The following is a 13,511-nucleotide window of genomic DNA, read 5'->3' on the forward strand; positions in this document are numbered from 1 at the left end:
ACATTCTATACTACTCTTCATTTGTATCATGTTTGGAATATAATGTAATCTACTATCAATGCCACAAATACATTTTAGTAATATAATAGGCTTGTAATTGTGAACAACTCCAGAGTGGCAGATGGCCAACAAAAAAGTCAATCAACTGTAACCTTATTCAACACACCTTGGGTCACAATCAATAAGTGCCCATCCACCATGGAATTTTTCGTCATCTGGAAGGAGTAGTTTCATGTAACTTTGCAATAGCTGGCTGATCAATTCCTGATGACTTCTCAGGTTCTCCTTGTGAAGTGCTTCATGTTCTTTTTCTTTTGTAAATATGGAATAAAGGTCTTCAGTGACAGGGTTACCTTGCATCAGATCTAGACAGAAAACAGAAGAAGATAAAAAGGAGCAGACATACAATAAGCGCAATACATACGGAAATTATTTAGCATACTGCTTTGAATAAGCAGAGTTTCAAAACAGAATTTTTAACATAGCAACATTTAAAGTCTTGCCCGATTACTCAAAACCTATCAGAAGTAGTACAGTCTAAATATCATGCAATGAACTTTCAATCAGCAGATTGTATTCAGAAAAGTAACTGTAAAAGTGTCTTAAAATACCTGAATTACTAGAAATAATTTAAGATAGTTCAGTTTAATCGATTATATTGTGAATTTGTTAAATGATTAAAGCAGAGTGCTTAATACAACGTACATTACTTTGAGATAAAAAGGGGGTTATAAACAAGAAATAAACTGGATTTATGCCCCACCATACTCAAAGTTGATATCTGCCTCATTACACAGTAAGATATAAATCAGTATGGAATTTGACAGCACCTGCTTAGCTAACTTTTTCAAAGCGTGAGTCACATGCAGAAACGGTGACAAGACAATTTCCATGAACATACCATATATATAAAAACAAGTGCATTCAATAATTTAGCTGAAGACAGATTTGTACAAATCCTCTTACCTATAACTGCTTGCCGGTAAGCATCCCTGAAGCGATTCAAGTAGTATCTGTTTGCAGAATTGACTCCATCTTTCATTACTCCTGCCAACTTCCTTTCACCAGTCCTAGTGAAGTCACCCTGTTACATAAAACGTTCCTTTGAACATTTAATCAACCAAATGTGTGGCACTTATACAGCCCTGGCTCTGTTCAAAAAGCTTTAGTGTTCTGAACATTAGAACTGCAAAACTGAGTGATGCTTCAGAGAATGAAGTCATTATTCTGCATATACAGAAAACTCTTTGGGACATTCACTAAAAGGAAAAAAATACTCAAGATCAAACTTGGATGTTCTGGGCACCATGTTCATAAGTGACACTATATCTTTCAAGTCATAAAAAAAGAGCTGATCGTTTATATATATCTTAAGACAGGTCACTTAGGCTGTTCAGGCCTTGTTCTGTTTTAGTTTAGTTAAATCAAAGTCACCACTTTTTTCAGGAGTTCATGATTCATTCAGGTTTAGGTTTTTTTCAGGTGCTTGTGGAAAGTCGACATGGGACCCTTCTGGTTTCTGCTAACGCAAGCCAGGCACCCAAATAGACAGGCTGCTTTCTTGAAGCCAGTCATTTACAGCCACATAGCTGCCTTCAATCATGCATTTAAGAACCAGCTGGGATTAACAAGGCCAGGGCAAACCTAAAGCGAGTGGGGTAAGAATTCTTAGAGCAAAGAGAATGATTCCAGTCTTGCAGTTTTTACTTCTTGGCATGAAAAGCCCTGACAAATAATGCCTGGCTTGCAAAGATGCTGAGAATATGCAAATCCCCCTGCACCCCACATATGCCAGTTCATTCAAGTAATCTTTAAAGAAAAAATAAGTGTTCAGAATGTAAAAAAACTCCATCCATTAGAAGAGTCATTAAGCTGGTTTCCAGTTGAATACCTTGACTGTCAGTTTAACTGAATATAAATAGCTTTGTGTAAAAGTAACTGAAAACTTAGACTGAACCATAACGCTTGTTTACGGGCTTAATATGCAAAAACCTAAGGCTATGAAAAGAAAAACAACAATTACTCCTTTATTAATTACTCCATTATTAATTTAAGTGCTGCAGGAGACTGAAAGAAATGAGACCATCCCTGCTCTGAAGAACTTACAATTACAAAAGCTTGACAGAAGAAGATTGCGCTAGACAATATACCAGGATCTGAGATCACCGGAAAAGTTTGCCAGTAACTGAATGCTTTAGAAACAACACGTGTGGTAGGAAGGGAAGGAAAGAAGAAAGGAAGATCATGGAGCATCAAGTATTGGAGAGAAGGGCCGGGGTTTGAGGGGTCCACAATCCTGAAGCCTAGCCTTTGGCAGGCAAGTCTTCATAGATCACCTTTAAATTACAACACTGCAAAACAAATATTAAAGGAGTAGTTTTCCTTTTAGTTAAAACAGTTGGCTGAGTCTCATCACTACACTAGAAAGTTAAATAGTTATTCCCCAAACTCCCCCGCACGTCTGAAACACTACAGACATTTTGATGAAATATAAGAGGATAGGTAAAGGCAGGATTTAGATTCAGTATTAAGTAATGTATTACATTCTTCTCCTCTTTAAATGTAGAGCCTAACAGGAGCAGATCAAGTTATTGATAGCCAGCAATGCCGTCAGCTGAAGAGAATCCTGCCAACTTGAACCCGAGCAAGAATGTCTCGTTTTATGCCAGAAGCTTGTAACCAACTGCCTACTGGCAACTGGCAGAAGTCTCAAGAACTATATAAATAAATGACATAAAACAAATTAAAAAATTAAAGTGATTTTCTGTCCATATTTAAAACCATCAAAATAAGTGATATTGAATAAAAATTCAGAGGTCATGATGTGTTACCTTTAAAGCTGCTGTTCCAGCATACTGCCTGCTTATGGCATCTCCGTTGTTTGCCCATATTATCTGGTAGATTCGATTGCATTTCATCGGTAAAAGTTGTTCTGGTGGCATCACGCCCAACTTTTTCAGCTGGAATTTGACACATTTATTAATAGCAAAGGCCAGAGAAACTATAAAAACTTTATGAAGAAAACCAGTGATGCAGCACACACCACAGTAATAAAACCCTGCTGACTCAAATCTTAGTCAACATTTCATATTTATTAAAGAACTGATTGTTCTGGTACTTTCTGGCAGATATCGATCTTCCACAATATGAAAAATGACTGCCTATCGACTCAAAACTACCTTGCAGTGATCAGTTGTTAAACTGTATTCAAAAGAGTTATGAGTATACCTTAGAGCAATAGGCAGGCAAGCCTCCTTAGGTACATGTGACATCTTTTATTAGACCAACAAAGTAGTTGGAAAAAAGTTCTTAGTAAGCTTTCGGGTGCAATCACCCTTCTTCACCCCTCATCACTAGAAACCAAAACTGAAGATTCGATGTCGATTCAGAGAATCAGCGATTTGGCTATACACACAGCTTTAAATGTTTTCTCTACATACCTTGATGTACCAGGCATGACTTGTGAACGCTGCGATGCTGGGGCACATGGAGTGTCCCACAGGAGCGTGGGGGGCCCCCCCTGCATGCTCGGCAGTGAACCCAGAAGTGGACCAGAAGTACTTCCGGTCCATTTCCAAGTCCACCACCAAGCGCATGGGGGGGCCCCCAGTACCCCCCAGCTCAGCAGTTGGCCATGGGGGCCCCCCCAAGTACCCCCCCAAACCCAGGAAGCACCAGTTGCCAAGCAGAGAGTTGTGGAGAGGCCCCTCTGCACGCTTCCTGGCGGACCCAGAAGTGCTTCTGGTCCACTTCTGGGTCTGCTGCCAAGTGTGCTGGGGACCCTCCCACACTGCTGCGGGACAGTCCATCCGCTTCACCATCGCAGCGTTCCCAAGCCACCTGGTACTTTGAGGTATGTAGAAAAACCATTTAAAACTGTCTACGTCCAAATCGTTGAATCTTTCTGAATCTCTCCGAGTCGATTCATAGGGTTCTGATTCAATTCGGAGACTTGGCCACTGAATCAGGCCAAGTCTCCACTGAATCGAATCAGTGACCAAAGCTTCACGCAGCCCTATAAGCTATGTACACTGCCATTTTCTTAATGCCCTTCATCAGAGGATAATGCAACCAATGTTGAGGGGGCCATAGGAGGGAGATGTTCATTAAACATAGAAGTAAACTCATTAAGGATTTTTTCTTCTTACCATCCCTTGAAAATAAACTCTCTGTAAAATGACAGAATAATTCCAGAAAATAATGGTTTATCAATAACCAGCTTAGAATGCTTGGCGGATGGAGAATTTTTGCCTAAGCAAATGCTCATCTCTGAAGCCTGTCATGCATTTCTCTGCTGCACATGACAGTTTATTCTGAAGTCCCTGAAATCCAACTGTACCTCCGCACATCCATCACAGAACCCAAGCATTCTTCAGAACAATAAATGTAAAACCCCTTCTTTTGTTTTAGAGCAAGCAGTGACCACTTAAAATAAATAAATAGCTGTCCTTAATTCACTGCATAATCAAAGTGAGAAACGACATGCTGGGACTCATAATGCTTTTAAGAAAAAGGCTGGTATTAAAACTTTGCCTTCCGATCCTGAAATGTTTTGAACCTGGTTCCAAGGTTTTATGCATGCTTTCTCCCCAACCCCCAATTTCATAGGTCTGCTAGATCCAGACCTCCTCCTTCCCAAACACAAATGCTAGTCTCCTTCCTTCCCAAACACAAATGCTATTTAATTTTAAGTAAAAAAAGGCAAGCTATTTAGCACATGTAAATTTACAAGTCATACATGCCTGCTGCTCCATGACCACTCGTGCAATTGCAGCCTGTACAACATTGGTACGATCCAGACAGTCCATACAGTTAACCCGAAAAATTCCTTCCTGTTTACAAATTACACCAGCTTGATCAACCCTTTTGAAAAAGGAGAACAGAAGAGGAAAGTATTATCAACTGAGAGCTCTTAAATGTTCAGGAAATGATCAATCCACACAAGTTAGAAACCATGTTCCTATTAAAATCAACCGCAGAACCTTCAACTCAAATTCATTCATCATGCCAGTTATAATTCTACTCATCAGCCCCCCTGCTCATAATTATTTAATATACTTTCTTATGTAAACATCATTTTACGCTGCTTTTCCTTGTTTCATTAAGGTTTGGGGTTTTTTAAACACAATATAACATTCACCTGTGCATATTCAATACCTACCAACACCACTTCATGTCAAGGATGATATCATGAATGGCATCAGTTAACGTTTGAACATTTTCAAACTTCATCCCTCGGCTAAAATACAGAAGTATAGAAAACAAGTTTTCATTGAGAAAAATGTATAGCATCATAATTCACATAAAGATTATATGCAAACTGACCTGTGGCTACATATGAAACAAAATAGTAGGATATCAAGAACCCCACCAAATTTGGGGTGTCATGCAGGTTTTCTGTTTGTTTTACTAATATGCTGTAAGTAGTCTCATAGACAAGCTAATGTTATACCGTATGTGTTTATATCCCTTTCATCTCTGTAAGGATTACAGTATACAGTCTATATACATCTATGATTTTGGACATGGTTTAGTCAAAGGAACTGAGGGATGCCTACTTAAGGAAAGGGGAGTAGGCAAAACTAAGTATCTCTTGCCATTGCGTCACTAGGGCAAGAACTACCGTGGCTCCCAAATGCAGGCAAAAGTGGCTACTATTAGGATGCAGGGTTGCTGGCTGTAGCTATGTTGGTCTACAGACATAGGCAGGCAAGGTTCTTTGGGTAGATGTGATATCTTTTATTAGACCAACCGAGTAGTTGGAAAAAAGTTCTTTGCAAGCTTTCAGGCACAAGCACCCTTCTTCAGGCACTGGGAGGCTCCAAAGATATTGTACGCCTGTAATAGGAAGTTCAACCGCTCAACACTGAAGACATCTTAGAGTAATGGGCCATTAGCTAGAGGAATCCCAGATGCCTGAGGAAGGAAAGAAATTTCTAGAGGAATCCAAGACTCATAAGCAATTAGGACACCACTGATGGGGCTGACTTGGAAATATTTAGGGACTGCCTAGAAGGCCATCCTGATCTTCAGTAATCCCACGCTGCTTGGGGAGAGTCCAAGCCCCCAGCAGTCGGGCTGGCAGGATTGGCAGAAAGTCTGATCTCTGGAAACACTGGCAGGACTAAGAGGCCAGGTCGTAGACAGGTAAGAGGGTAAGACACTTAACTTGTCTTTTTGTTCTGTCTTCAGACTAAAAAGTCAGATTTTCTTTTCTCTTATAAAATAAACTCCTTGTTGTTTGGTCTCCTTATTTATTGGAATATGACCTTGGGTTGAATGATATTCCAGGCGAGCCCATTCTATAGAAAGGGGGGGAACTAAAAGTCTTTCACAACTCACAGGGAAACTATCTGGAGATTTTCCCATGCTGCCACTGTGGGCTCTGATATAAGGGCACTGGAGCCAAGGCTTGAGAGGATAAAGAGTTATCACAGGACAAAGTTCAGCCACTTCCTTGGGATAAACAGTGGGGAGAAACTTGGGGCTCCCCCCCCCCGCACAGGTTTGCGATGGTAGTAATTGCAGTTTTCAAACAAAATGAAAAGTTTCTCAAACGTTATAAATACCAGATACAAATTAAACCATACAAAATAATCAACCAGCCATGCCTAGCTTATTTTCAACCTTTCAACTTCTCATTTGAATTATTATAGGATGATTAGATTTTGGAGGTGACTAAAAGGTGTTAAAGCTCAAGCACCTACATTGAACACCTTCAAAAGTAAATTGGATGCTTATCTTGCTGGGATCCTATGACCCCAGCCGACTTCCTGCCCTTTGGGCAGGGGGCTGGACTCAATGATCTCCCAAGGTCCCTTCCAGCCCTAATGTCTATGAAATCTATAAAATCTATGAAGTCCAAACCAAAAAGTGACTTAAAAAAGGTAAGCCAATTCTTTTAGAATATTTCATCCTGAAGGCCTGAAAATTAATGTAGGGATCATGCTGTCCACTAGAACGCAGCCATCCCACTACGAAATGCAACTACCAGCCTACCCTAGTCGCATTATATGGCAGGACAAAACCCCTTCTATAAAGCTTGATAACTGTGACGTAGTTAAACATCCTATGCCAAGGTATAAGGGTCAAAAAAAAGGAATACAGAAACAAACACCACGACTACCCATGCCCCACAGCACCCATCCATCCCCAAATCATATTATCTGAAAAGGCTACTACTACAGGCATACCTCGTTTTATTGCGCTTCGCTTTACTGCGCTTCGCAGATATTGCGTTTTTTACAAATTGAAGGTTTGTGGCAACCCTGCGTCGAGCAAATCTATCGGCGCCATTTTTCCAACAGCATTTGCTCACTTCGGGTCTCTGTGTCACATTTTGGTAATTCTCACAATATTTCAAACTTCAGCAACCCCCACCCTGATCAGTCAGCAGCCATCAACATCGAAGCAAGACCTTCCATCAGCAAAAAGATTACGACTCTCTGAAGGCTCAAATGATGGTTAGCATTTTTTAGCAATAAAGTATTTTTTAATTAAGGTATGTACATTTTTTTTAGACATAATGCTATTGCACACTTAATAGACTACAGTATAGTGTAAACATAACTTTTATATGCACTTGGAAACCAAAAAATTCGTGTGACTCGCTTTATTGCGATATTCGCTTTACTGCGGTGGTCTGGAACCGAACCCACAATATCTCCGAGGTATGCCTGTACTTGGCAACACACAGGACTAGAGGGTACAAGCATGGAAGGTAATTAATGGATGAAGAATAGGCACTCTTCACCAGCATCACTTGTAGATACATACTTGTTTCTTTATTATAAGGAAAAATTAATTTGTTGATAGGGGCTCAGATTCCCTATTTTTGTCACATTATATCACTTGGGGAAAGAGTCTAAAAAACCTGCCTGAACTAGAAAAATCAGTAGCACTCATTAACACTATACAGGATGTGCCAGCTAACAGTTTCAAACATAGCCTATTAGTCTGGACAAGGTCCCAGAACAGAGAGAAAAATCTGGAGGCATGTGAGGATCGGGTGGGCAAAACACATGGAACAGACAAAGGCAACAAAACCAAAGGTCTTTAAGAGTAACAAGAACTAGAAGAAATGGTCACGGAACTATGACAATGAGGAATATTTTTAAAAGTTAGCTAAAAGATGCATACATGCTTCACAGCCATCGTGTTCAAAATGTTCACCTCAAACATGTCCTTACTACTAATACCTTTCTGTTGCTGTATCTTACCTTAGGACCCACCTACATTAGGGATATTTGTTACAGATATAAATCTCTATTATAGAGGCAAACTTTGTAACAACCTGGGAGTGTTTATTAATCTTTTGATGACATGACACTGGGTCCCTGCTCAATTCTGCATTGCTGTCTGCCTGCAAACAAAATTAAGTCAAAGTGGACTGTGAAGGGATTGTAAAATCTGGGAAGGAAAGGCAAAACAACACAACTCATTTAAAAGCAATGTACTCAAGACTAATTAAAGGAAACAATGGCTAGTACCATCCAGACAAAAATGGAGAACCCTCCCAAAGCTACATCTGAGATCATCTGAGACCCTAGAAAAAGGCTAGGGGTTTGGTGAGGAGGGGCTGTTGGCCTAGGAAAAAAGAAAAAGCATACTACACATAAAGCAGACTGTTGCCTACAGGCACTCGTACACACTACGGGTTTTAATCCTCATTAAGTTAAACAGGTTTATAAAATTTAAAATAATTTATTCTGGAGCGTCACATCTATGTTTACACTCACTAGGTTTTCAAACGAATTAAGCCAGGTCCCTGGCCATTGCCACAGGACAGCAGGATGGTCCAGAGCTGCCCATGCTCTCCCATGCAGCTGTGGAAGCAGGGAGCCAGCAAACCACACAAGAAAAAGAAAAAAGCAGAAGCAATTCAATAGCAGAAGCAACTCAAAGAGATGAACTACAAAAAAGTCGCAGTGCCATCTGGTGGACAAAGAGGTATGCCCTTGTGTTTGAATGCAACGAATCCACGGACACAACACTTTAATTCCCAGTGAGCCAAACTAAACTACGTCCAAGGAGTTTTAGTTTAATGCACAAAAAAGAATTTTCAAGCACTGGGAAATCCCACTCGTGCAAACAGGCACAGTTGCAGCGCATGCAAGAGCAAAAATTGTGCTGTGTACATGAGCCCTACATGACTAATAAGCTGGGCCCTCTAAGCTATAGAAGTTGTTTGAGTCCCTATTCAGGTGCCAGTAGTAGCTTCCAAAGGTGGACATTTACAGTTCATCCACAACAGACCTTTTGGGGTGCTTTCTGCAAGATCTTTCTTGAAAAAAAGCACAAGGGTGAAGCTACCTAAGTAACCAAGACTCACAGCATTAGTATAAAGCAGGGGTAGGCAATCCCCAGTACGTGTGCCAGAGCATGGCATGCAAGGCCATTTTGCTCGGCACACCACAGCCAGCCTAGGCCACCAGCCACAGAGCTCAGGCTGCTCGCAGCAGGTAGCCGGAAGGCTGCAAGCGGTCCAGTCTCCATGGCAGGCAGCAGCTGCCCAGAGCCCGGGTTGGCTTCACCTGGGAAGCTAGAAATAGCTGCACTGGGCTCAGAGCATTGGCTGGCCTCTGTGGCGGCAGCAGCTGCACATGCACCTCCAGGCAGAGAGGCCTGAGGCAGTGCAATTCCCACCTCTCCCCCTCCTGGAGGCATGCTTACAGCCACCACCATCACAGAGCCAGTGCTCCAGAGCCTGGTAAGCCTGCCAGTTGCCTGCTACAGCTGCCCAGAGCTTGGGCCAGGAGGCTGCAGACAGCTGCACTGGGCTCCAGAGTTCTTAGCCAGGTTCTGTGACAGAGTCTGCACCCACATTTCCATGCAGATGGCTGGAGAGGGACTGGGTTTACACTGCCCCAGACTGCCTGCCACAGTTGGCCCAAGCTCTGGGCAGCTGCAGCAGGCAGCAACCAGGCTGCAGGCAGCTGTATTGGGTTCAGAAGCTCCAGCACTGGTGTCGTGCCAGTGACTGCATGCGTGCCTTGGGGCACAGGGTAGGGAAGGGGTCGTAGCAGAGCAGCCCCAGACCCTCCCCCACTGTCCTCCCAGAGGCACACGTGCAGCCATTGCCAGCAACGAAGATCGGGCCCCTCACAGCTCCCCCACGGTTTGTCCCTGCACGCCAAGTTGAGTTGTGGGTTAGGGTTGGGGTGTTTTTTGCACTCTGACCCAAAACATTGTCAACTCCTGGTGTAAAGCATGGCTCACACAAAAAGGATCTATTCTAGTATCTGTGAAAAATAAAGTAAATTGCACTATTGAAATTCCTTTTTTTGTAACTTCACTAATTTAAAAAATCCCTAAACTATCAAGACAGATTTCATGTCTTTCTGTCTATATGCAAAGTGCATGATTCTGATCTCTGAGTGAGTAATAACTACTGCTCCCCAGGACAAAATAGAAATAAAGATTAATGATCCGTAGAAAGGAAGCAAGCAAAGAGTAGATATTGAATTCAAATTAGGTCAGGACATCACTATGACAAGAGTGTGTTTTAAAGTCTGTTAACATTTTTAAATCACCTCCCATTTAAGAGCATTTTCCAAAAGCACAATGCCCCCTATTGGCACATATGCCTTCAGTCAGTGAATCAGAACATTAACTGCAGAGTCATTTTTCCCAGTAAAGCACACCATCTAGAATGCCTTATGAAACAGGAACCCTACAACAGCCAGAACCCTGAATTTGCATATTATAAGACCTGTCTATGATGGAATCACTAGCTATCTCAAGTCAGAATAACTGACATGTAGTGCATACCCTGGGTGGCTTTAGAACAGTATTTATTATTTATTCTGAGAAGAGCACATTTTTAAGTCTAAGTACAAAAATTAAGCATCTGTTCATATTAAAACAAAAAAGCACATCTGCATACAGACAAGCAGAGCCAGAATTCTGAAAGAACCATAGGATATTTCATGTGCTTAATGTTCTTAGGTGTATAAAATAAAATTCTACACCAGAAAATGTACAATACAATTTGCAATACGAAACGGCACAAAAACAAAAACATACCATGAAACCTAGGAGACTGACTGAAAAAGAATGCACAGAGCTGTCCCTAATGTTAAGCTACAGATTTAACTAGTAAGCAAAAAATGGGGATTAAAAGTTTTGGATTTTTTTTTGTTCATTGGTTTTTATAAAATACTAGAAGAAAACACCATTAGCCTAAACTACAAAAAAACCTCAGAGTTATATTAATTATTCTAGTTATAATTATTCTAGCTGTGTAAAAGTAAATGCATTTCACGCACTATTAGAGAAGCATAGTAATCCCATTGCAACATCTCTCTCATTTTAGCAAATATTACAAATAAGCACATCCGAAAGCCCTCTTACCAGTGCTCATGGAAGTCAAAGGAAACATAAGTGAGGCGTGGATTGTTGTACAGAAGCACTTGTTTTAGAAAAGCGTCACCAATAATTTTCTCTCGTCCAGTCTGATCCACCAAATTAATAATGACCTATTCAAGTTAAAGTTAAAGAATTTTACATTGTATTAATCTTGATAATATCACCTTCTGAACTCTATTCTCTCACTAAAATAAAGCTGTTAAAAACAATAATACTTAACTTATTTTGATTCTTTACAGCAGGGGTGTGAAACTCAGGCCCATGGATACTTTTCTCCCATACCTGACTGCCTGACCTAGCAGGCAGCATGCACCTGGGATGCCAAGCCAGGATGCCAGCCATGAAGGGCTGCTCCACTGAGACCAGGTCACAACGCTCACTGAGGCCGAGTCCTGGGCCGCACTGTCTATGCTTCTCTCCGGGGCCACGTCAGGTTTTGCCACCCATGCCACTCACCAATACGTGAGCAGCACAGCTAGGGACCGGCAGCAAGCTGCATGGGCACTGCAGCAAAGGGACCTGGCCCAAGCAACTGCCTAGGATAGCAGACATCCCAGACACTGCACAAGGGGCCCATCCGGCACAGCAAAAGAAACAGCCAGGAGCTAAATAATAGGCTCTGAGAGCTAGCTCTGGCCTGCAGTCCCCATGTTTGACACCCTTGCTCTGCAGACTTCAATCTCTCCCTTTTTTAAACTATAGGTGTCCTGCTATCGTTGCTCATTTCTAATAAAAATGAACTGTTGATTTATCGAGCCTACACAGTTACCCAAAAACTGAGCTTAACTAATATTCTTAGAAACACCCACCAAAGACTGCTCAAAAGCTAAAATTAAAGTCCTATTTTTAATTGTCCCTTCAGACCCAATAAGCAGTTAATTCAGACCAACAGAAACTTCACTGCAGACCTAAAACTCACCTCTTTCTTGTAAATTTTCAGTTGTTCTTCAAAATGTGCACGGAAATAGGACACAGTTTCCTTTTCACCTACAGAGCAGAATGAAGTTGTGAAAATCAAGTTTTTATCTCTATTCATACACAAACTATGAAAATATATTCAAGTCCATGATATCAATATCTAAGGTAGCTAGGAGGAATAGGAAGCACAGTACCTTGTACAGAATCAAATTAACATACTATGCATTTCTTGAATGTCCTAACCTTTTTTCATTTGCAGACCCCTAAAAAATTATGATTCAAAGTGCAAACCCATCTGGAAATTTTAAACAGGTACAGACCACTTTGAATTGTAAGTGTGAGTATGCAGATACTTTTGATTGATCATAGTCATCTTTCACAGACCCCTTAGACAGTCTGTGGACCATCAAGGGTCTACAAACCACAGGGTGAAAACCAGTCCTACAGCAAAAGAAGGTAGAGATGCAATTAACTGATAGTATTAGAGCAATACTGCGGTACTGATTACCACAACTGTCTACCCATGAATACAGCAGCTTGACTTCTTTGCTTTTCTATTCCAGCCAACCCAATTCCATTCAAGGTTATTCCAGTACAAACCTGCTCAACCACTCTGCCTTAGCTTCATGCTTCAGATGAGCCCATTTCACAGGAAAGAGGTTTTAAAAATCTCTTTGAAAGAGCTCATAGATCTGATGAAAGCAAGTATTAAGCCAAGATAGCAAGGAAGATAACAAACCCTGAAAAAAGTTCAAAGAATATACAAGGGAGAAATTTTGTTTCTAAATAGCTTTCAAAAAGTTGTAATACTACCAACTAACTGACTAGTTTGTATCTTTTTCTTCAAAACTCATCACAACTACTTTATATGAATCTCTTTCAAAATGACTGAATTATTCTTCCTAGCAATCCTAAAAGGTAGCCAAAAGAGCTGATCACAAGAATAATGATTTGTCCAACCCATGAACAGATGTCACAAACAAAGAAAGTCATTAGCATTTTATTAGTTCCAACTGTTTTCATGAGATCTGGGTATTTTTTGGATTTCCCTTCGCTCCTGTGACTCACTGTGGTTTTCTCACTTTAAAAAGGAACTCATTTACACTTGCCACTTCTAGAATCTGGCAACAAATCATCCCTTTTCAGCCATTTCAAGGTTTCTAGCACAAATCTGCACTTGTCATTTGAATCTCCTAGTGATTCTTGAACTATGACAGGTGACATCA

The 13,511-nt window shown here is 41.0% G+C and overlaps 1 protein-coding gene across 2 annotated transcripts in view; it reads right to left on the bottom strand.

Annotated features, from left to right (window-relative positions):
* The window catches only part of INPP5F (inositol polyphosphate-5-phosphatase F), a 109,273-nt gene that overhangs the window by 14,151 nt on the left and 81,611 nt on the right, over positions 1–13,511 (bottom strand). For both annotated transcript variants that reach the window (XM_090057591.1, XM_090057592.1), the window contains exons 9-15: positions 12,287–12,354; positions 11,353–11,477; positions 5,162–5,239; positions 4,743–4,863; positions 2,832–2,960; positions 967–1,084; positions 167–365 (exon numbers count right to left, since the gene is read on the bottom strand). In XM_090057591.1, coding sequence (XP_089913717.1) covers positions 167–365; positions 967–1,084; positions 2,832–2,960; positions 4,743–4,863; positions 5,162–5,239; positions 11,353–11,477; positions 12,287–12,354 — 838 coding nt within the window. The remainder of the gene's footprint in view (positions 1–166; positions 366–966; positions 1,085–2,831; positions 2,961–4,742; positions 4,864–5,161; positions 5,240–11,352; positions 11,478–12,286; positions 12,355–13,511) is intronic.

This window comes from Crocodylus siamensis, chromosome 7 (assembly GCF_052110815.1).
Source record: "Crocodylus siamensis isolate JL-2025a chromosome 7, ASM5211081v1, whole genome shotgun sequence".
Classification (NCBI taxonomy): domain Eukaryota; kingdom Metazoa; phylum Chordata; order Crocodylia; family Crocodylidae; genus Crocodylus; species Crocodylus siamensis.